Here is a 22,303-nt window from a genome sequence, read left to right on the forward strand (position 1 = left end):
TATGGGAACGACATCTTCAACGCACGTTCTAATGAACTCGCACACCGAATCAGCATATTCGTCAATATTGTCGTCTGACGCAATACAGAACATATCCCAGTCCACGTGATGGAAGCAGTCTTGGAGTGTGGAATCAGATTGGTCGGACCAGCGTTGAACAGACCTCAGCGCGGGAGCTTCTTGTTTTAGTTTCTGTCTGTAGGCAGGGATCAACAAAATGGAGTCGTGGTCAGCTTTTCCGAAAGGAGGGCGGGGCAGGGCCTTATATGCGTCGTGGAAGTTGGAATAGCAATGATCCAAGGTTTTTCCCGCCCTGGTTGCGCAATCGATATGCTGATAAAATTTAGGGAGTCTTGTTTTCAGATTAGCCTTGTTAAAATCCCCAGCTACAATGAATGCAGCCTCCGGATATATGGATTCCAGTTTGCAAAGAGTCAAATAAAGTTCGTTCAGAGCCATCGGTGTGTCTGCTTGGGGGCGGAATATATACGGCTGTGATTATAATCGAAGAGAATTCCCTTGGTAGATAATGCGGTCTACATTTGATTGTGAGGAATTCTAAATCAGGTGAACAGAAGGACTTGAGTTCCTGTATGTTGTTTTGGCCACACCACGTCACGTTAACCATAAAGCATACGTCCCCGCCCCTCTTCTTACCAGAAAGATGTTTGTTTCTGTCGGCGCGATGCGTGGAGAAACCAGCTGGCTGCACCGTCTCCGATAGCGTCTCTCCAGTGAGTTGTTTCCGTGAAGCAAAGAACGTTACAGTCTCTGATGTCCCTCTGGAATGCTACCCTTGCTCGGATTTCATCAACCTTGTTGTCAAGAGACTGACATTGGCGAGGAGAATGCTAGGGAGTGGTGCACGATGTGCCCGTCTCCGGAGTCTGACCAGAAGACCGCTTCGTTTTCCCCTTTTTCGAAGTCGTTTTTTGGGGTCGCCGACTGGGATCCATTCCGTTGTCCTGGGTGAAAGGCAGAAAACAGGGTCCGCTTCGCGAAAGTCATATTCTTGGTCATACTGATGGAGAGTTGACGCTGCTCTTATGTTCAGTAGTTCTTCTCGACTGTATGTAATGAAATCTAAGATGACCTGGGGTACCAATGTAAGAAATAACACGTAAAAAAACAAAAAAACGCATAGTTTCCTAGGAACGCGAAGCGAGATGGCCATCTCTGTCGGCGCCGGAAGTCCCATATCACATACCTACCACCACTGTGACCTGTATGCTGTCGTGGGCTGGCCCTCGCTTCATATCTGTAGCCAAACCCACTGGCTCCAGGTCATCTATAAGTCATTGCTAGGTAAAGCCCCGCCTTATCTCAGCTCATTGGTCACCATAGCAGCACCCACCCGCAGCACGCGCTCCAGCAGGTATATTTCACTGGTCACGCCCATAGCCAATTCTTCCTTCCAGTTCTCTACTGCTAATGACTGGAACTAACTGACTCATATCTCCCTCACTAGCTTCAAGCACAAGCTGTCAGAGCAGCTCACAGATCACTGCACCTCTCCATAGCCCATCTGTAAATAGCCCATCCAACTACCTCATCACCATAAGTACCTAGATGTCTGGCTGGACTGTAAACTCTCCTTCCAGACCCATATCAAACATCTCCAATCTAAAATCAAATCTAGAGTCGGCTTTCTATTCCGCAACAAAGCCTCCTTCACTCACGCCGCAGAACTTACCCTAGTAAAACTGACTTTCCTACCGATCCTTGACTTCGGCGATGTCATCTTCAAAATAGCTTCCAATACTCTACTCAGCAAACTGGATGCAGTTTATCACAGTGCCATCCGTTCTGGCTCCAGGTCATCTACAGGTCCATGCTAGGCAAAGCTCCGCCTTATCTCAGTTCACTGGTCACGATGACAACACCCACCCGTAGCACGCGCTCCAGCATATCTATCTCACTGATCATCCCTGAAGCCAACACCTCATTTGGCCGCCTTTCCTTCCAGTTCTCTGCTGCCTGTGACTGGAATGAATTGCAAAAATCGCTGAAGTTGGAGACTTTTATCTCCCTCACCAACTTTAAACATCTGCTATCTGAGCAGTTAACTGATCACTGCAGCTGTACATAGTCCATCGGTAAATAGCCCACCCAATTTACCTACCTCATCCCCATACTGTTTTTATTTATTTACTTTTCTGCTCTTTTGCACACCAGTATCTCTACCTGCACATGACCATCTGATCATGTATCACTCCAGTGTTAATCTGCAAAATTGTAATTATTCACCTACCTCCTCATGCCTTTTGCACACAATGTATATAGACTATTTTTCTATTTTTTCTGTGTTATTGACTTGTTAATTGTTTACTCCATATGTAACTCTGTGTTGTCTGTTCACACTGCTATGCTTTATCTTGGCCAGGTCGCAGTTGTAAATGAGAACTTGTTCTCAACTAGCCAACCTGGTTAAATAAAGGTGAAATAAAAAAATATTGTTATTTATTTGATTTATTTTGCTCCTTTGCACCCCAGTATCGCTACTTGCACACTCATCTTCTGCACATCTATCACCCCAGTGTTTAATTTGCCATACTGTAATCATTTCATCACTATTGCCTATTTATTGCCACACCCCCTTTATTCAATATCTCATTTGCACACACTCTATATAGACTTTCTCTATTGTTTTATTGACTGTATATTTGTTTATTCCATGTGTAACTCTGTGTTGTTGTTTGTGTCGCACTGCTTTGCTTTTTCTTGGCCAGGTCACAGTTGAAAATGAGAATTTGTTCTCAACTAGCCTACCTGGTTAAATAAAACCATTTAAAAATGTCTCATTTGATTCGGATGAACATATATTAGTTCCATTTCTTACCAGATTCAAGTGCTAACTGCTAGTTAACTACCCATCAAATATGAATGAATTTAGCTATACACAAATAGGACAACTTCCTATATACATTAAATGGTGCTCTGTTTGAGGATTATCTGAACGGAACAGGATTAATCCAAGCCCACCTCTCTCTCTGTTGCTCTGTATTATACAGCATCCCTTTCCCTTTACCCCCAGCCATCGGCCCCATTCATAATATATATGGTTCCAATATGGTTTGTGAGCCTTCACTAATACCTTGGTCGGTCTAGGTGTGTCTCAAATGGCACCTTATTCCCTATATAGGATTCCGATTCCCTATTCCCTATATAGTGGCACTCCACTGGATTCCAATCGAAGATCGCATTCACTACAAGACCATGGTGCTTACCTACATAGCAGCAAGAGGAACTGCCCCTCCCTACCTACACCTCACTACCAGGCTATGCTCAAACCCTACACACCCAACCCGAGCACTCTGTTCCGTCAACTCTGGTCTCTTGGCCCAACTACCCGTACAGGAGGGCAGATCCTCAGCTCAGCCCAGTCCAAGCTCTTCTCTGTCCTGGCACCTCAATGGAGAAATATTTTCCTAATTCAACACTTGCACATGACTCCTTCAAAAGAGAAGGAGAGAGAAAGATGGGGAGAGAGAGAGGAAGATGGCGCGAGAGAGAGAGAGAGCAATGGGTTGAGACAGGGATGCAGCTTAAGCCCCACCCTCTTCAACATATACGTATATCAACAAAGTGGCGAGGGCACTAGAACAGTTTACAGCACCCGGCCTCACCCTACTAGCATCTTAAATCAAATATCTACTGTTTGCTGATGTTCTGGTACTTCTGTCCCCAATCAAAGGAGGGCCTACAGCAGCACCTAGATGATCTTCTGCACAGATTCTGTCAGACCTGGGCCCTGACGGCAAATCTTAGTAAAGCAAAACAAATGGTGAAAAAAAGATAAAGTTGCCAGGACTACAAATACAAATTCCATTTAGACACCTTATCTTAGAGCACACAAAAACTATACATACCTCGCCCTAAACATCAGCGCCACAGGTAACTTCCACAAAGCAAAGTGAACGATCTGAGAGATAAGGCAAGAAGGGAATCTATGCCATCAAAAGGAACATTCAATTCGACACACCAATTAGGGTCTGGCTAAAATAAAAATACCTTAATCAGTTATAGAACCCATTGCCCTTTATGGTTATGAGGTCTGGGATCTGCTCACCAACCAAGAATTCACAAAATGGGACATCTCCAAATTGAGACTCTGCATACAGAATTCGACAAAAATAGTGCATGCAGACTAGAATTAGGCCAATATCCACTATCTTTCTAAATCCAGAAAAGAGACATTAAATCCTACAACCACCTAAAATGAAGTGATTCCCAAACCTTCCATAACAAAGTCATCACCTACAGAGAGATGAACCTGGAGAAGAGTCCCCTAAGCAAGCTGGTCCTGGGGCTCTGTTTACAAACACAAACATACCCCACAAAGAACCAGGATAGCAACACAATTAGACTCAACCAAATCATGAGAAAACAACTAAATAATTACTTGACACATTGGAAAGAATTAACAAAACAAAAAGCAAGCTAGAATGCTATTTAGAGACATATTTCTCTCAGATTACACATATCCACAAAGAATTTGGGGGAAAAAATGAATTTTGATAAACTCCCACTGAAACTCTCTCACTGAAATTCTACAGTGTGCCTTCACAGCAGCAAGATGTGTGAACTGTTGCCGCAAGAAAAAGGCAACCAGTGAAGAACAAACATCATTGTAAATACAATCCATATTTATATGTATTTATTTTCCCTTTTGTACTTTAACTATTGCAGATACTATAACATTTGAAATGTCTTTATTCTTTTAGAACTTTTGTAGTGTAATGTTTACTGTAAATATTTTTGTTTATTTCACTTTAGTTTATTATCTAGTTTACTTGCTTTGGCAATGTACAGTTGAAGTCAGAAGTTTACATACAACGTAGCCAAATACATTTAAACTCAGTTTGTCACAATTTCTAACATTTAATACTAGTAAAAATTCTCTGTCTTAGGTCAGTTAGGATCACCACTTTATTTTAAGAAATTGAAATGTCCGAATAGTCAGAAGTTTACATACAGTCAATTAGTATTTGGTAGCATTGCCTTTTTGTTTAATTTGGGTCAAACGTTTCGGGTAGCCTTCCACAAGCTTCCCACAATAAGTTGGGAGAATTGTGGCCCATTCCTCCTGGCAGAGCTGGTGGAACTGAGTCAGGTTTGTAGGCCTCCTTGCTCACACACACTTTTTCAGTTAATCTTAAGCCATTTTGCCGCCACTTTGGAAGTATGCTTGGGATCATTATCCATTTGGAAGACACATTTGTGAACAAGCTTTAACTTCCTTACTGATGTCTTGAGATGTTGCTTCAATATATCCCCATAATTTCCCTCTTTCATGATGCCATCTATTTTGTGAAGTGCACCAGTCCCCCATGCAGCAAAGCACCCCCACTACATGATGCTGCCACCCCCGTGATTCACGGATGGGATGGTGATCTTCGGCTTGCAAGCCTCCCTCTTTTTCCTTCAAACATAACGATGGTCATTATGGCCATACAGTTCTATTTTTGTTTCATCAGACCAGAGGACATTTCTCCAAAATGTATGATCTTTGTCACCATGTGCAGTTGCAAACCATAGTCTGGCTTTTTTATGGCGGTTTTGGAGCAGTGGCTTCTTCCTTGCTGAGTGGCTTTTCAGGTTATGTTGATATAAGACTCATTTTACTGTGGATATAGATACTTTTGTACCTGTTTTCTCCAGCATCTTCACAAGGTCCTTGCTGTTGTTCTGGGATTGATTTACAGTTTTCGTACCAAAGTATGTTCATCGCTAGGAGACAGAACGCGTCTCCTTTCTCAGCGGTAATGGTGAACGTGGTGCCTTCAGGTGTTTGGAAATTGCTCCCAAGGATGAACCAGGCTTGTGGAGGTCTGCAATTTTTTTTCTGAGGTCTTGGCTGATTTATTTTTATTTTCCCATGATGTCAAGCAAAGACGCACTAAGTTTGATGGTAGACCTTAAAATGCATCTACAGGTACACCTCCAATTGACAAAAATTATATAAATTAGCGTATCAGAAGCTTCTAAAGCCGTGACATAATTTTCTGGATTTTTCCAAGCTGTTTAAAGGCACAGTCCATTTAGGATATGTAAACTTCTGACCCACTGGAATTGTAATATGGTGAATTGTAAGTGAAATAATCTGTCTGTAAACAATTCTTGGAAAAATGACTTGTGTCATGCCAAACTAGTTTGTTAACAAGAAATGTGCGGAGTGGTTGAAAAACGAGTTTTAATGACTCCAACTTCTGAATTCAGCTATAAATATGTTTTTCCCATGCCAGTAAAGCCCCTTAAATGGAAAATGAAAATTGGGAGAGAGAGAAGACAACATGCCAAAACGGTGAAGGAATGGAGGGAGACCACCATTGAGAGCGAGAGACAAACAGAGAGAAAGAAAGAGACAGGGGGAGGAAGGAGAACATATTGGATGGGATGGAAGGGACCACCATTGAGAGCGAGAGACAAACAGAGAGAAAGAAAGAGACAGGGGGAGGAAGGAGAACATATTGGATGGGATGGAAGGGACCACCATTGAGAGCGAGAGACAAACAGAGAGAAAGAAAGAGACAGGGGGAGGAAGGAGAACATATTGGATGGGATGGAAGGGACCACCATTGTGAAAAGCAGGGTGGGGATAATTGCACCACTTGTGCCTGTACACCGCTCCCTCATGTAATCTCATTAAAATGTCCCATTCTGCCTACTTAACGACCCATTAGACTGTCCTTACCCCAATTATCAGAGGCTCTGTGTGTCCCAAATGACACTCTTACTTCTCCAATATAGTCTGTAGTACTATGAGCCCTGGTCAAAAGTAGTGCACTATAAGGGGAATAGGGTGCCAATTGGGATGCTGTCGCAGACTTCGTAATATATGGAGTACATGCAGCCTCAGAAATTAGACCCTCTTTCTTCTCCAGAGTCTGGGCCATGGAAGTAATACCATTACAATGGTGCTGTCAAGCCCAGAGGGTACTGTAGCAGGGTAGTACACTACTCTATTGGAGGGAACAGCTAGTGCTGTAAGCATGTCTACCACACAGGCGCAATGGCCTTATTATTCTACTCTTATCAGAGCATGATGCACAAACAAAGATACCTCTCTTTAACTCTGGTCTCTCTTCCTCTCTCTCTCTCCATCCCTCCCTCTCTCTCTTGGACTCTGGTCTCTCTCTAAATCCCTCCTTCTCTCTTTAAATCTGGTCTCTTTCCCTCTCTTTTTCTCTCTCTCAATCCATCCCTCTCTCTTTAACTGGTCTCTCTCTCCATCCATCCCTCTATCTCTTAATCTCTGGCCTCTCTTACCCTCTCTCTCTCTGATTACTGCTCAGTCTTCATCTCTCTCTCTCTCTCTCTCTCTCTCTCTCTCTCTCTTTCTCACTCTCTCTCTCTCTTTAACTCTGGTCTCTTCCTCTCTCTCTCTTGTTTTCTCTCTCTCGCTCTCTCACTCTCTCTCTCTCGATCTCTTTCTCATATATCCCATTTCACTCCAATTCCCCCTCTCCATCCCTTCTCCTCTCAGGGTCAGCACTGTCTCTGCTCTAACCCCCTCACACACACACACACACACACACATACACATACACAACAAAGACACACACACTCACACAGTATTGTGGTTATGCTGTCTCTGTGCTTAATTATTTCCCAGGCCTCTAAATGAACAGTGGAAGAAACCATTTGCATATCTTGTTCATTTAATGTGGAGAGGAGAGATAGAGAGCGTTGTTCTAAGAGCTTGTGGTGAGATAAAGGCCGGGTCTTATCTGAGCACTTTATTAACACAGAAAACAAATAGCACGGACAAGCCAGGTTGTCCGGGACTGGGGGGACAATGTGGGCAGCTCAGTCTAAATCACTGCTGTCTGGTGGGGGGAGATAAGGTAGAGGCTGGTCCTTGTCCCGCTTTTCCAGACCCTATCTCCATCCAGCAGGAGGGTAGCCACACCAGGCTCAGATCAACCTGTACACTGTTTAGAACAGAATGATTGGGTATGGGTGTTGTGATAGAAACCAGAGGACAACATTGTTTTGTTAATGAACAACAAAAAATGATCCCTGAAATGGGATAGATTCCGTGACCTGAGCTTTAATATAGAAAGAGAAAATGGACGGAGAAGACCCAATGGTCCATAATAACAATGCAAAGAAGAACGATAGTGTCTGGTCTCCTGCAGTATATCTACAGTATGTGTACTATATGTGTACTAGTATCCTTTCTGGTTCTACCTTCTCCCTCTATGTCACTTTGACATGTAAGGTGCTCATTGGACACAAATGAAAAGTATTGTGTGTGTGTGTGTGTGTTCGTGTGTTTGTTTGTGTGTGCATGGCTTGCGTGTATGCCACATCCTTGTTTGTCTCTTCACCCTCCAAAGCCTCCCTCTCCCTCTCTCTCTCTCTGTCTCTCTCAATGTCAATTTAAAATTAAATTTAAGGGCTTTATTGGCATGAGAAATATATGTCAACATCGCCAAAGCAAGTGAAGTAGATAATAAACAAAAGTAAATAGACAATGCTAATTAACAATTAATATTAGACTCACAGAAGTTCCAAAAGAATAAAGACATGTCATATTATGTGTACATAGCTAAAGTACAAAGAAAAAATAAATAAACATAAATATGGGTTGTATTTACAATGATGTTCGTTCTTCACTGGTTGCCCTTTTTTCTTCTTCTCTCTCTCTCTCTCTCTCTCTCTCTCTCTCTCTCTCTCTCTCTCTCTCTCTCTCTCTCTCAATTCAACGGGCTTTATAAGCATGGGAAAGCTAGTGAAATGGATAATAAACAAAAGTGAAATCTCTCTCTCCCAAGCCTCCCTCTCCTTCCCAAGCATCTCTCTCTCCCAAGCCTCTCTCTCTCCCTCTCCCTCCCAAAACTCTCTCGCTCTCTCACAGGTCTTCTATTGTGGTTAAATGTCTCGGTGAAAAAGAGACTGTACAATTTTCTGAAACCTATCATTTGGAGAGAGATTACTCTTTTGTCAGAAGATAACTGGGAGGCATAAACATACAAATCAAATTGCAGCTTCTTACGAAATAAATACAGGAGTAAGAATGTAATGACAAATGATAAATGACAACAAGAGTAGCTCTCTCCCGCAACATGCTCTGCCTCGTCCTACACGACACACATCTTCCCTCCCGAGCTCCATCCCTCCATCTTTCTTCACCCTCCCTCAATTCCCTGACCTCTCTGTCTTCCTCCTTCCTCAGCCCCATGGCTTTAGAAGAATCTCCTCTCCTCCGTTCCACTCCTCTCCTCCGTTCCACTCCTCTCCTCCGTTCCGCTCCTCTCCTCCGTTCCGCTCCTCTCCTCCGTTCCGCTCCTCTCCTCCGTTCCACTCCTCTCCTCCGTTCCACTCCTCTCTCCTCTCCTCCGTTCTGCTCCTCTCCTCCGTTCCACTCCTCTCCTCCGTTCCGCTCCTCTCCTCCGTTCCACTCCTCTCTCCTCTCCTCCGTTCTGCTCCTCTCCTCCGTTCCACTCCTCTCCTCCGTTCCACTCCTCTCTCCTCTCCTCCGTTCTGCTCCTCTCCTCCGTTCCGCTCCTCTCTCCGTTCGCTCCTCTCCTCCGTTCGCTCCTCTCCTCCGTTACGCTCCTCTCTCCTCCGCTCCTCCGTTCCGCTCCTCTCCTCCGTTCCGCTCCACTTCTCCGTTCCGCTCCTCTCCTCCGTTCCGCTCCTCTCCTCCGTTCCGCTCTCTCCTCCGTTCCGCTCCACTTCTCCGTTCTGCTCCTCTCCTCCGTTCCGCTCCTCTCCTCCGTTCCACTCCTCTCCTCCGTTCCGCTCCTCTCCTCCGTTCCACTCCTCTCTCCTCTCCTCCGTTCTGCTCCTCTCCTCCGTTCCGCTCCTCTCCTCCGTTCCGCTCCTCTCCTCCGTTCCACTCCTCTCTCCTCTCCTCCGTTCTGCTCCTCTCCTCCGTTCCGCTCCTCTCCTCCGTTACGCTCCTCTCCTCCGTTACGCTCCTCTCCTCCGTTCCGCTCCTCTCCTCCGTTCCGCTCCTCCGTTCCGCTCCTCTCCTCCGTTCCGCTCCACTTCTCCGTTCCGCTCCTCTCCTCCGTTCCGCTCCTCTCCTCCGTTCCGCTCCTCTCCTCCGTTCCGCTCCACTTCTCCGTTCCGCTCCTCTCCTCCGTTCCGCTCCTCTCCTCCGTTCCGCTCCACTTCTCCGTTCCGCTCCGCTCCACTTCTCCGTTCCGCTCCTCTCCTCCATTCCGCTCCAGTCCTCGTTCCTCTCCAGTCATCCGTTCCTCTCCTCCTTTCCGCTCCACTCCTTTGTTCCACTCCCCTCCTCGGTTCCGCTCCACTCCTCTGTTCCACTCCTTTCCTCCTTTCTGCTCCTCTCCTCCGTTCCTCTCCTCCGTTCCGCTCCTCTCCTCCGTTCCGCTCCTCTGTTCCGCTCCTCTCCTCCGTTCCGCTCCACTTCTCCGTTCCGCTCCTCTCCTCCGTTCCGCTCCTCTCCTCCGTTCCGCTCCTCTCCTCCGTTCTGCTCCACTTCTCCGTTCCGCTCCTCTCCTCCGTTCCGCTCCTCTCCTCCGTTCCGCTCCTCCGTTCAGCTCCTCTCCTCGTTCCGCTCCACTTCTCCGTTCGCTCCTCTCCTCCGTTCCGCTCCTCTCCTCCGTTCCGCTCCTCTCCTCCGTTCCGCTCCTCTCCTCCGTTCCGCTCCACTTCTCCGTTCCGCTCCGCTCCACTTCTCCGTTCCGCTCCTCTCCTCCATTCCGCTCCAGTCCTCGTTCCTCTCCAGTCATCCGTTCCTCTCCTCCTTTCCGCTCCACTCCTTTGTTCCACTCCCCTCGGTTCCGCTCCACTCCTCTGTTCCACTCCTTTCCTCCTTTCTGCTCCTCTCCTCCGTTCCTCTCCTCCGTTCCGCTCCTCTCCTCCGTTCCGCTCCTCTGTTCCGCTCCTCTCCTCCGTTCCGCTCCACTTCTCCGTTCCGCTCCTCTCCTCCGTTCCGCTCCTCTCCTCCGTTCCGCTCCTCTCCTCCGTTCCGCTCCACTTCTCCGTTCCGCTCCACTCCTCTGTTCCACTCCTTTCCTCCTTTCTGCTCCTCTCCTCCGTTCCTCTCCTCCGTTCCGCTCCACTTATCCGTTCCGCTCCTCTCCTCCATTCCGCTCCAGTCCTCGTTCCTCTCCAGTCCTTCGTTCCTCCCCTCCTTTCCGCTCCACTCCTTTGTTCCACTCCCCTCCTCCGTTCCGCTCCACTCCTCTGTTCCACTCCTTTCCTCCTTTCTGCTCCTCTCCTCCGTTCCGCTCCTCTCCTCCGGTCCGCTCCACTTCTCCGTTCCACTCCTTTCCTCCTTTCTGCTCCTCTCCTCCGTTCCACTCCTCTCCTCAGTTCCACTCCACTCCTCTGTTTCACTCCTCTCCTCCATTCCACTCTTCTCGTCAGTTCCACTCCTGTCCTCTCCTCTCAGCTCAATGCAGCACTCTGCCTGACCGCTCTACTGATCGCTCCTCTCGTCTGTTCCACTCCTCTCCTCTGCTCGTGTTCTCCGATTCGCTGCTTTCTTCTCAGAAAACAGGCACCTGACAGTACATGGGTGGAAAAGGTGGTCCATCCAACCAACAGCCTGTCACTGTGGTCCAACCAACCAGCTTCCTGTCACTGTGGTCCAACCAACCAGTATCCTGTCACTGTGGTCCAACCAACCAGCATAATGTCACTGTGGTCCAACCAACCAGCATAATGTCACTGTGGTCCAAACAACCAGCATCCTGTCACCGTGGTTCAACCAACCAGCATCCTGTCACTATGGTCCAACTAACCAGCATCTTGTCACTGTGGGTCAACCAACCAGCATCATGTCACTGTGGTCCAACCAACCAGTATTATGTCACTGTGGTCCTACCAACTAGGATCCTGTCACTGTGGTCCAACCAACCAGTATCCTGTCACTGTGGTCCAACCAAGCAACACCCTGTCACTGTGGTCCAAACAACCAGCATCCTGTTACTGTGGTCCAACCAACCAACAGCCTGTCACTGTGGTTCAACTAACCAGCATCATGTCACTGTGGTCCAAACAACCTGCATCATGTCACTGTGGTCCAACCAACCAGCATCATGTCACTGTGGTCCTACCAACCAACAGCTTGTCACTGTGATCCAACCAACCAGCATCATGTCACTGTGGTCCAACCTGCCAGCATCCTGTCACTGTGGTCCAACCAACCAGCATCATGTCACTATGGTCCAAACAAATAACAGCCTGCCACTGTGGTCCAACCAACCAGCATCCTGCCACTGTGGTCCAACCAACCAGCATCCTGTCACTGTGGTCCAACCAAGCAACAGCCTGTCACTGTGGTCTAACAAACCAGCATCCTCTTACTGTGGTCCAAGCAACCAGCATCCTGTCTCCGTGGTCCAACAAACCAGCATCCTGTCACTGTGGTCCAACAAACCAGCATCATGTCACTGTGGTCCAACCAACCAAGAACCTGTCACTGTGGTCCAACCAACCAGAATACTGTTACTGTGGTCCAACCAACCAACAACCTGTCACTGTGGTCCAACCAACCAGCATCATGTCACTTTGGTTCAACCAACCAGCATCATGTCACTGTGGTCCAACCAACCAGCATTATTAACTGTGGTCCAAACAACCAGCAACCAACTACCAGCTTGTCACTGTGGTCCAACCAACCAGTATCCTGTCACTGTGGTCCAACCAACTACCAGCCTGTCACTGTGGTCCAACCAACTACCAGCCGTTCACTGTGGTCCAACCAAGTACCAGCCTGTCACTGTGGTCCAACCAAATACCAGCCTGTCACTGTGGTCCAACCAACTACCAGCCTGTCACTGTGGTCCAACCAACTACCAGCCTGTCACTGTGGTCCAACCAACTACCAGCCGTTCACTGTGGTCCAACCAAGTACCAGTCTGTCACTGTGGTCCAACCAACTACCAGCCTGTCACTGTGGTCCAACCAACTACCAGCCTGTCACTGTGGTCCAACCAAATACCAGCCTGTCACTGTGGTCCAACCAACTACCAGCCTGTCACTGTGGTCCAACCAACTACCAGCCTGTCACTGTGGTCCAACCAACTACCAGCCGTTCACTGTGGTCCAACCAACTACCAGCCTGTCACTGTGGTCCAACCAACTACCAGCCTGTCACTGTGGTCCAACCAACTACCAGCCTGTTACTGTGGTCCAACCAACTACCAGCTTGTCACTGTGGTCCAACCAACTACCAGCCTGTCACTGTGGTCCAACCAACTACCAGCCTGTCACTGTGGTCCAACCAACTACCAGCTTGTCACTGTGGTCCAACCAACTACCAGCCTGTCACTGTGGTCCAACCAACTACCAGCCTGTCACTGTGGTCCAACCAACTACCAGCTTGTTACTGTGGTCCAACCAACCAGTATCCTGTCACTGTCGTCCAACCAACTACCAGCCTGTCACTGTGGTCCAACCAACTACCAGCCTGTCACTGTGGTCCAACCAACAACCTGCCACTGTCATATAGAAGGGACGAAGGTCCACCAACAACCACACTCTCCCTCTGAACTGGCTAAGACCCAATATCAATACTACTGTAGTAATCCACTTAGAATATAATACCCAATATTTTGCTTCATTCTGTGGTACAATATACTGTAAGTCGTCTTGGCTTGTGTGAGCCGGAACGGATCATAGGAGCAGGAGCATATGTTCTGTTTCTGTACAAGTACACCCCTGGCCAGGATGCTTGGGTATGACTCACCATGAGTCGAACTCCCATCCTTCCAATCTACTGGCCTCTCATTCACCTACCTGTCACAAGTACAGACTGTCAGTAGCTTATTCTGCCAAACACACTGTCATAAGCCTACTCACCCACCTTACCAGAGCCTCCTCGACTCTCCAGTGGCGCCCTCACCAGTTGCTGTGTAGACATTAGATACAGGGGTTGATACTTGTTGTCTGTATCTCCTATATGGCCTGATCTCCTAATTCAGAATGACAGTTCACTATCTTACCTTTCACCACCAGACCTTCCTGCAGCCTCCATGTGATGTGTAGACAGGGAAGATACAGGCCAGGGAGGTGATAGCAGGGTTCACATGCCAAACCCTGCCCCTGTCTACCCCTATCCCTTAACTCCAACTGACATGATAAGAATAATCCTTTGCAAGGCCCCTCCATGTCCCCATCTCATCCTGTTGAGCCAGACTCAGTTCCTGTAAGATCTGCTTTGAGTCATGAGCTCCGAGTCTGACCTCCTTCAACCCCTGCAACCCTGCTACTATCCATCCCACTCCATGCCTCTCTCTCTCTCTCTCTCTCTCTCTCTCGCCGTCTAACTCTCTTTTTCTTTCTCTATCTGTCTCTCTTTGTCTCTCTCTCTCCTATGGACTACTCTTTCTCCCTCCCTCTCTCTCTCTTTCTTTCTCACTCTCTTCCATGGACTACACTTTCTCTCTCTATCACTCTCTCTCCCTCTCTCTCTCTCTCTCTCTTCCTCTCTCCCTCTCCCTCTCTCTCTCTCTCTCTCTCTCTCTCTCTCTTTCTCCCTCTCTCTCTCTTCCCATCCCCATCCCTTCTCCAATAATTGATGCTGTTCGTTCTTGCTCCACACTCTACACCAAATTACTGTTAGTCCCCTGAACCCTTACCTGCCCACACAGAATTAATGTTCTGATGTGACAAAACATGTCAATCTCCCGGAAGAATGGAGCGAGTCAGAATTCAATCTCAGAAAAAGACAATGGCCGCGGGTGAGAACAAGGGGAGAATGCACTCAGTGGCAACGATCACTGTAGTGAAAGTCCTCTTTTCTCTTTCTGTAGATGTGATTGGTCTTGAGAAAGTTGTGTCCCAAATAGAACACTATTCCTCACATAGTGCACTACTGTTGACATTGTCAAGTGTAGTGCACAATATAGGGAATAGGGGGCTATTTGGCAGTGATGTAAAGTACTTAAGAAAAACTGTGTTTCCTCTACTGGATCGGTGGGTCCCCCCGTGGGACGGTTGAGTTAACGTAGGCTAATGCGATTAGCGTGAGGTTGCAAACAACAAGAACATTTCCCAGGACATAGACATATCTGATATTGGCAGAAAGCTTACATTCTTGTTACTGCACTGTCCAATTTACAATAGCTATTACAGTGAAACAATACCATGCTATTGTTAGAGGAGAGTGCACAGTTATGAACTTGACAAGTAATTAATAAACCAATTTCAGTGCCTTCATCCCCCTTTGGAATTTTTCCTATTTTGTTCCATTACAACCTGTAATTTAAATGAATTTTTATTTTTATATAATGGACATTCACAAAATAGTCCAAATTGGTGAAGTGAAATTAATTAAATTAAATTAAACTGACAAGTGGTGCATTTATAGGTATTCACCCCCTTTGCTTTGAAGCCCCTAAATAAGGTCTGGTGCAACCAATTACATTCAGAAGTCAAATAATCAGTTAAATTACACACAGATGGACTTTATTTAAGTGTCACATGATGTCAGTATATATACACCTATTCCGAAAGGCCCCAGAGTCTGCAACACCGCTAAGCAAGGGGCACCACCAAGCAAACGGCACCATGAAGACCAATGAGCTTTCCAAACAGGTCAGGGACAAAGTTGTGGAGAAGTACATATAAGGGTTGGGTTATAAAACAATATCTGAAATGGTGCGCCGACATCCCACGGAGCACCATTACTGCCTCTGATCTGGCAGACTCACTAAACACAAATGCTTCATTTGTGAATTGTGGCTGTGTTGAACTGTGCCCCTGGCTATCCATGAATTTCAAAAAAACAAGAAAATCGTGTTGTCTGGTTTGCCTAATATAATACATTTGAAATTATTTATTATTTTAGTTTTTGATAATTGAAGTACATTTAAAACCAAATACCATTAGACTTTTACTCAAGTAGTATTCTACTGGGTGACTTACTTTTACTTCAGTCCTTTTCTTTTAAGGTATCTTTACTTTTTCTCAAGTATGACAATTGGCTACTTTTTCCACCACTGCTATTTGGTATACATCCAAAAGGTGATGCAGAGTTTGGTCTCATCAACACCAAGAGTTCACCGCTCTTGCCTCTATCACAAGCTCCTTCTATTCCTCTCAATTATTGTTTGGTTCAGTTTCATCTCTCTATCTGTTTCTCACAGTTTCTGTTTTTAAGTTTATATTTATCCACCCACAAGCCACACCGCTTTTGACATCTAAAGAAAAACTGGTTAAACTCAAAGCAATTAAGGAGATTATTGTTGTTATCAATCTCATTTGCATGTACGTCTACCGGGAATGAGAGGATGAGAGTGATGATATCCTTTTCATTGTCATTACCCTGACTCCTTGGTGTAGCCATTGCCAAAGCCTTCAATGTCATTACCCTGACTCTTAGTGTTTCTATTGTCAAAGCCTTCAGTGTCACTACCCTGACTCTTAGTGTTTCTATTGTCAAAGCCTTCAGAGTCACTACCCTGACTCTTAGTGTTTCTATTGTCAAAGCCTTCAGTGTCACTACCCTGACTCTTAGTGTTTCTATTGTCAAATCCTTCAGTGTCACTACCCTGACTCTTAGTGTTTCTATTGTCAAAGCCTTCAGTGTCACTACCCTGACTCTTAGTGTAGCCATGGTCAAAGCTTTCATCGTCATTACCCTGACTCTTAGTGTAGCCATGGTCAAAGCCTTCATCGTCATTACCCTGACTCTTAGTGTAGCCATGGTCAAAGCCGTCAGCGTCATTACCCTGACTCTTAGTGTAGCCATGGTCAAAGCCTTCATCGTCATTACCCTGACTCTTAGTGTATCCATTGTCAAATCCGTCAGCGTCATTACCCTGACTCTTAGTGTTTCTATTGTCAAAGCCTTCAGTGTCACTACCCTGACTCTTAGTGTAGCCATGGTCAAAGCCTTCATCGTCATTACCCTGACTCCTTAGTATATCCATTGTCAAAGCCGTCAGCGTCATTACCCTGACTCTTAGTGTAGCCATGGTCAAAGCCTTCATCGTCATTACCCTGACTCCTTAGTGTATCCATTGTCAAAGTCGTCAGTGTCACTACCCTGACTCTTAGTGTAGCCATGGTCAAAGCCGTCAGCGTCATTACCCTGACTCCTTAGAGTATCCATTGTCAAAGCCGTCAGCGTCATTACCCTGACTCCTTAGTGTATCCATTGTCAAAGCCGTCAGCGTCATTACCCTGACTCCTTAGTGTATCCATTGTCAAAGCCGTCAGCGTCATTACCCTGACTCTTAGTGTAGCCATGGTCAAAGCCTTCATCGTCATTACCCTGACTCCTTAGTGTATCCATTGTCAAAGCCGTCAGCGTCATTACCCTGACTCTTAGTGTATCCATGGTCAAAGCCTTCATCGTCATTACCCTGACTCCTTAGTGTATCCATTGTCAAAGCCGTCAGCGTCATTACCCTGACTCCTTAGTGTATCCATTGTCAAAGCCGTCAGCGTCATTACCCTGACTCCTTAGTGTATCCATTGTCAAAGCCTTCAGTGTCATTACCCTGACTCCTTAGTGTATCCATTGTCAAAGCCGTCAGCGTCATTACCCTGACTCCTTAGTGTATCCATTGTCAAAGCCGACAGCGTCATTACCCTGACTCCTTAGTGTATCCATTGTCAAAGCCGTCAGCGTCATTACCCTGACTCCTTAGTGTATCCATTGTCAAAGCCGTCAGCGTCATTACCCTGACTCCTTAGTGTATCCATTGTCAAAGCCGTCAGCGTCATTACCCTGACTCCTTAGTGTATCCATTGTCAAAGCCGTCAGCGTCATTACCCTGACTCCTTAGTGTATCCATTGTCAAAGCCGTCAGCGTCATTACCCTGACTCCTTAGTGTATCCATTGTCAAAGCCTTCAGTGTCATTACCCTGACTCTTAGTGTCAAAGCCTTCAGTGTCACTACCCTGACTCTTAGTGTATCCATTGTCAAAGCCGTCATCGTCATTACCCTGACTCCTTAGTGTATCCATTGTCAAAGCCTTCAGTGTCATTACCCTGACTCTTAGTGTCAAAGCCTTCAGTTTTACTACCCTGACTCTTAGTGTATCCATTGTCAAAGCCGTCAGCGTCATTACCCTGACTCCTTAGTGTATCCATTGTCAAAGCCTTCAGTGTCATTACCCTGACTCTTAGTGTCAAAGCCTTCAGTGTCACTACCCTGACTCTTAGTGTACCATTGTCAAAGCCGTCAGCGTCATTACCCTGACTCTTAGTGTCAAAGCCGTCAGCGTCATTACCCTGACTCCTTAGTGTATCCATTGTCAAAGCCGTCAGCGTCATTACCCTGACTCCTTAGTGTATCCATTGTCAAAGCCGTCAGCGTCATTACCCTGACTCCTTAGTGTATCCATTGTCAAAGCCTTCAGTGTCATTACCCTGACTCCTTAGTGTATCCATTGTCAAAGCCGTCAGCGTCATTACCCTGACTCCTTAGTGTATCCATTGTCAAAGCCTTGACTCCTTAGTGTATCCGTCATTACCCTGACTCCTTAGTGTATCCATTGTCAAAGCCTTCAGTGTCATTACCCTGACTCTTAGTGTCAAAGCCTTCAGTGTCACTACCCTGACTCTTAGTGTATCCATTGTCAAAGCCGTCAGCGTCATTACCCTGACTCCTTAGTGTATCCATTGTCAAAGCCTTCAGTGTCATTTCCCTGACTCTTAGTGTCAAAGCCTTCAGTGTCACTACCCTGACTCTTAGTGTATCCATTGTCAAAGCCTTCATCGTCATTACCCTGACTCCTTAGTGTATCCATTGTCAAAGCCTTCATTGTCATTACCCTGACTCCTTAGTGTATCCATTGTCAAAGCCTTCAGTGTCATTACCCTGACTCTTAGTGTCAAAGCCTTCAGTGTCACTACCCTGACTCTTAGTGTATCCATTGTCAAAGCCTTCATCGTCATTACCCTGACTCCTTAGTGTATCCATTGTCAAAGCCGTCAGCGTCATTACCCTGACTCCTTAGTGTATCCATTGTCAAAGGCTTCAGTGTCATTACCCTGACTCTTAGTGTCAAAGCCTTCAGTGTCACTACCCTGACTCTTAGTGTATCCATTGTCAAAGCCGTCAGCGTCATTACCTTGACTCCTTAGTGTATCCATTGTCAAAGCCTTCAGTGTCACTACCCTGACTCTTACTGTCAAAGCCTTCAGTGTCATTACCCTGACTCCTTAGTGTATCCATTGTCAAAGCCTTCAGTGTCACTACCCTGACTCTTAGTGTCAAAGCCTTCACTGCTATTGGAATAGTGTTCAAGTATGTGTGCACCTATTTTGACACCTAAATATGTTGTTTCTTTGATTTTTGATGCCTATGTTGATTGATGATTTGTTGTTAGCTTGTCACCTGGTTATTAGTCAACTTGTTTAAATGGGGATGGGATGTGCTATATATGTATATACTTTGTTATGTACTCTAAACCATAAACTGTGTGCTAAAGGTTGAATGTTTTTCACAAACAATCAATTCTGGGAATGTATAACTAGCTAAAAAGTCTGCCAAAAAGAAAGCAAGAAAAAGAAATGTGTTTTGGAAATCATTTTGGCAAGACTTATGTTATGAACATGTTTAAATTTGTGATTTGGTTTTGGTTTATACATTAACATAACTCTATTAACCTAGTTGTAACTTCAGCGAGCTAATTCTCAATTAATATAGGAATAATTGGTTGGCTAAAATAAAAATTAAATGATTTGAGTAAGTGAAGTTGGGTCGATGAAATGTTGTAGGTAACTTTTTGTTTATTTTAAACGTCTAAAACGTATTAAAAACTTTGTGGCAGTTGTTATAGCTCAAGAATTAAGTATTGACATTTAACCTTTGACTTTACAGACTTTAACCACTGAAATGTCTCTTTAAACTTTAAAGGCAACAATGATAACGAACGCCTGGCGATTGCTAGACAGCGAATCCCATATCGACTTGGTCGAGTAGTTGACGAATGGCTACTCGACAAAGGTAAAAACATGGATTAAAACTTCAAATTAAAATAATTTGATCATAACCCAGTAATACTTTTTGTAACCAATAAACCTTAAAAAAAATTAATGTTCAGTAAAACTTCAATAAAACTAAATCATTTAAAAACAGTTAAATGTAGCTAGTTAGTAACATTGCACACTTTCTTTTTAGAGATGTCAGCTTCAGGTTAAAGGGACTGTAAACATAAATCTAACTATTTCGTGAAGTAATATCAACACTGTTAAAATGTCTATAAATTATTATCATTAACATTGTTGTCATTTGATACCTAAATGATCAACTAAAAAAGGTCCAGTTATTAAATTATACATTCAGTTGATATTTGTAGTGTTGTATTTTATACACATATATACATGTATGTGGTTGTTTATAATGGATCATACTGATTCAACTTCTAGAAATGTTCAATGGTAAATAGAGTGTAATATTAATTGGCATATAGAAAGTGAGTCCCTTTAACGGATATTGTAAATATGTATAGGGAATGAATATCAAGGCAATGTATCATACAACTCAAATGTTTGAGTGCCTTTTTGTATGTTTCTAGAAACCAAGTTGTATCTCCCACCATGATTATTTGTCATTTTGATGTGTTCTGTTTCAGTTTTCATGTTCCCTTTTATTTTACTGTCAGCAATGACACTTTTGTTATGTCCCTCAACTCAGTGTACATTTTAAGTTGCATTCACTTCTTGCTAAAAGGCGTTCTTGGGATGATGATAAAAGTCAAATGAATCATTTTAACTTAACTTTAACTTTTGAAACGTATGTTAAATATAGTTTTAACTTTAGGAATGTATGTTAAATATAGTAATGAAAATCAACTTCTATACATACTATAACTATGAATGATGTTTTTTATTATCATAATGAAACTTAAAACTTCTATATAATCATACAGTTTTTTAAAGTGGTGAGCGTTTTCAAAGATATTCAAGTGTCAAGCTATTCAAAGAGGATAATTGGAGCCTGTAAAATGACACATCTGTCAACTCTATTTTCTCCACAGGCAATTTCCCACAGACAAACTTTCCCCTTTTAAAGTCCATCACATATAAAAACTCACACTTCTAATATTTTCCTATTATTTCAAGGAATAAATAAATTGCAGTTTAGCTCAATGCTGTCAAGTAATACTAGATTTACACACCTACCCTCAGTAAAATTGACTTGATTGTCCTTTTAGCAAAGCTGCAGTACATTGATTTACCACAACTTTTTGCTTTATTATTTCTCCCTTTGAGTCTGTGTGGTTCCATCCCATCATTCTAACCGCAATAAATTACTATGAGAGGCTTGCCTCTAGCAATGGGTAATTTATCGCAACTCATTAGCCGACTGGGCAAATAATCTGTGTTCCTATGCGCAATTATTTTTCATCACGCTTTATTTTTTTATTTCTGTTTTGACTCAACATACAAGTAGGGAGTTAGTGGTGGCAGAGTCCGTCCACGTTCCATCCAACATACATTGTTGTATATATGTAATATTGTTTTCCCACAGGTCGGCAGCTCACTATCTTCAACAGCCAGACCACCATACAGATAGGTGGCTGGGACAGGGACAGGAGTCGCTCGTTTCAGGGCCAGCTCTCAGGCCTCTACTATAACGGGCTGAAGGTGTTCAACATGGCCACTGAAGGAGATCCTAACATCCGCATCCAGGGGAGCGTGAGACTGGTGGGAGAGTCACCCTCTTCCATCACGCCACAGTCCAGTGCCAACACGGGCAACCGGTCGGAGACGTCCACCTCCATTATGGAGATCACCACGACGACGGCATCCAGTAGGAAAGTGAAGCAGACGACGCCACGGGAACCTCATCAGGTAGGAGAACTCAGAACTTAAGATAAGATATACTTTAGCATTATTGTTTTACGAGACATTTGTCTTCTGCTTTGTCTAACCAATATACAGTGCTTATATACACAAAACACATTGGGTTGGAGAGGCTGGGCTGGAGCAGAGGACTGCATAGGGCAGGGCCCAAACCTTCTGGTCTTCTTATTCTCTGTACAGCTTAAATGTTTCATCTTTCTAAAGGGTGCCAATAATTAAGACCTGACATTATCTGTTCTTGTTATGTGTCTTATCCTGGTCTGAGCTCTGTCTGTGAGCCTGGTCTGAGATCTGTCTGTGAGCCTGATCTGGGATCTGTCTGTGAGCCTGATCTGGGATCTGACTGTGAGCCTGGTCTGGGATCTGTCTGTGAGCCTGGTCTGGGATCTGTCTGTGAGCCTGGTCTGAGATCTGTCTGTGAGCCTGTTCTGAGATACTGTATGTCTGTGCTGTATGTCTTGGTCTATGAGCCTGGTCTGAGATCTGTTTGTGTTGTATATCCTGGTCTGTGAGCCTGGTCTGGGATCTGTCTGTGAGCCTGTTCTGAG

At 45.0% G+C, this 22,303-nt stretch overlaps 1 protein-coding gene across 4 annotated transcripts in view; it reads left to right on the plus strand.

Moving 5' to 3' along the window:
• The window catches only part of LOC115115858 (neurexin-1a-beta-like), a 416,921-nt gene that overhangs the window by 257,222 nt on the left and 137,396 nt on the right, over positions 1-22,303 (plus strand). For 2 of the 4 annotated variants that reach the window (XM_065012593.1, XM_065012594.1), the window contains exons 4-5: positions 19,804-19,893; positions 21,421-21,743. In XM_065012593.1, the coding sequence (XP_064868665.1) occupies positions 19,804-19,893; positions 21,421-21,743 (413 nt within the window). The remainder of the gene's footprint in view (positions 1-19,803; positions 19,894-21,420; positions 21,744-22,303) is intronic. The other 2 variants (XM_065012595.1, XM_065012596.1) reach the window with 1 other exon arrangement.

This window comes from Oncorhynchus nerka, linkage group LG28, assembly GCF_034236695.1.
Source record: "Oncorhynchus nerka isolate Pitt River linkage group LG28, Oner_Uvic_2.0, whole genome shotgun sequence".
Lineage (NCBI taxonomy): Eukaryota > Metazoa > Chordata > Actinopteri > Salmoniformes > Salmonidae > Oncorhynchus > Oncorhynchus nerka.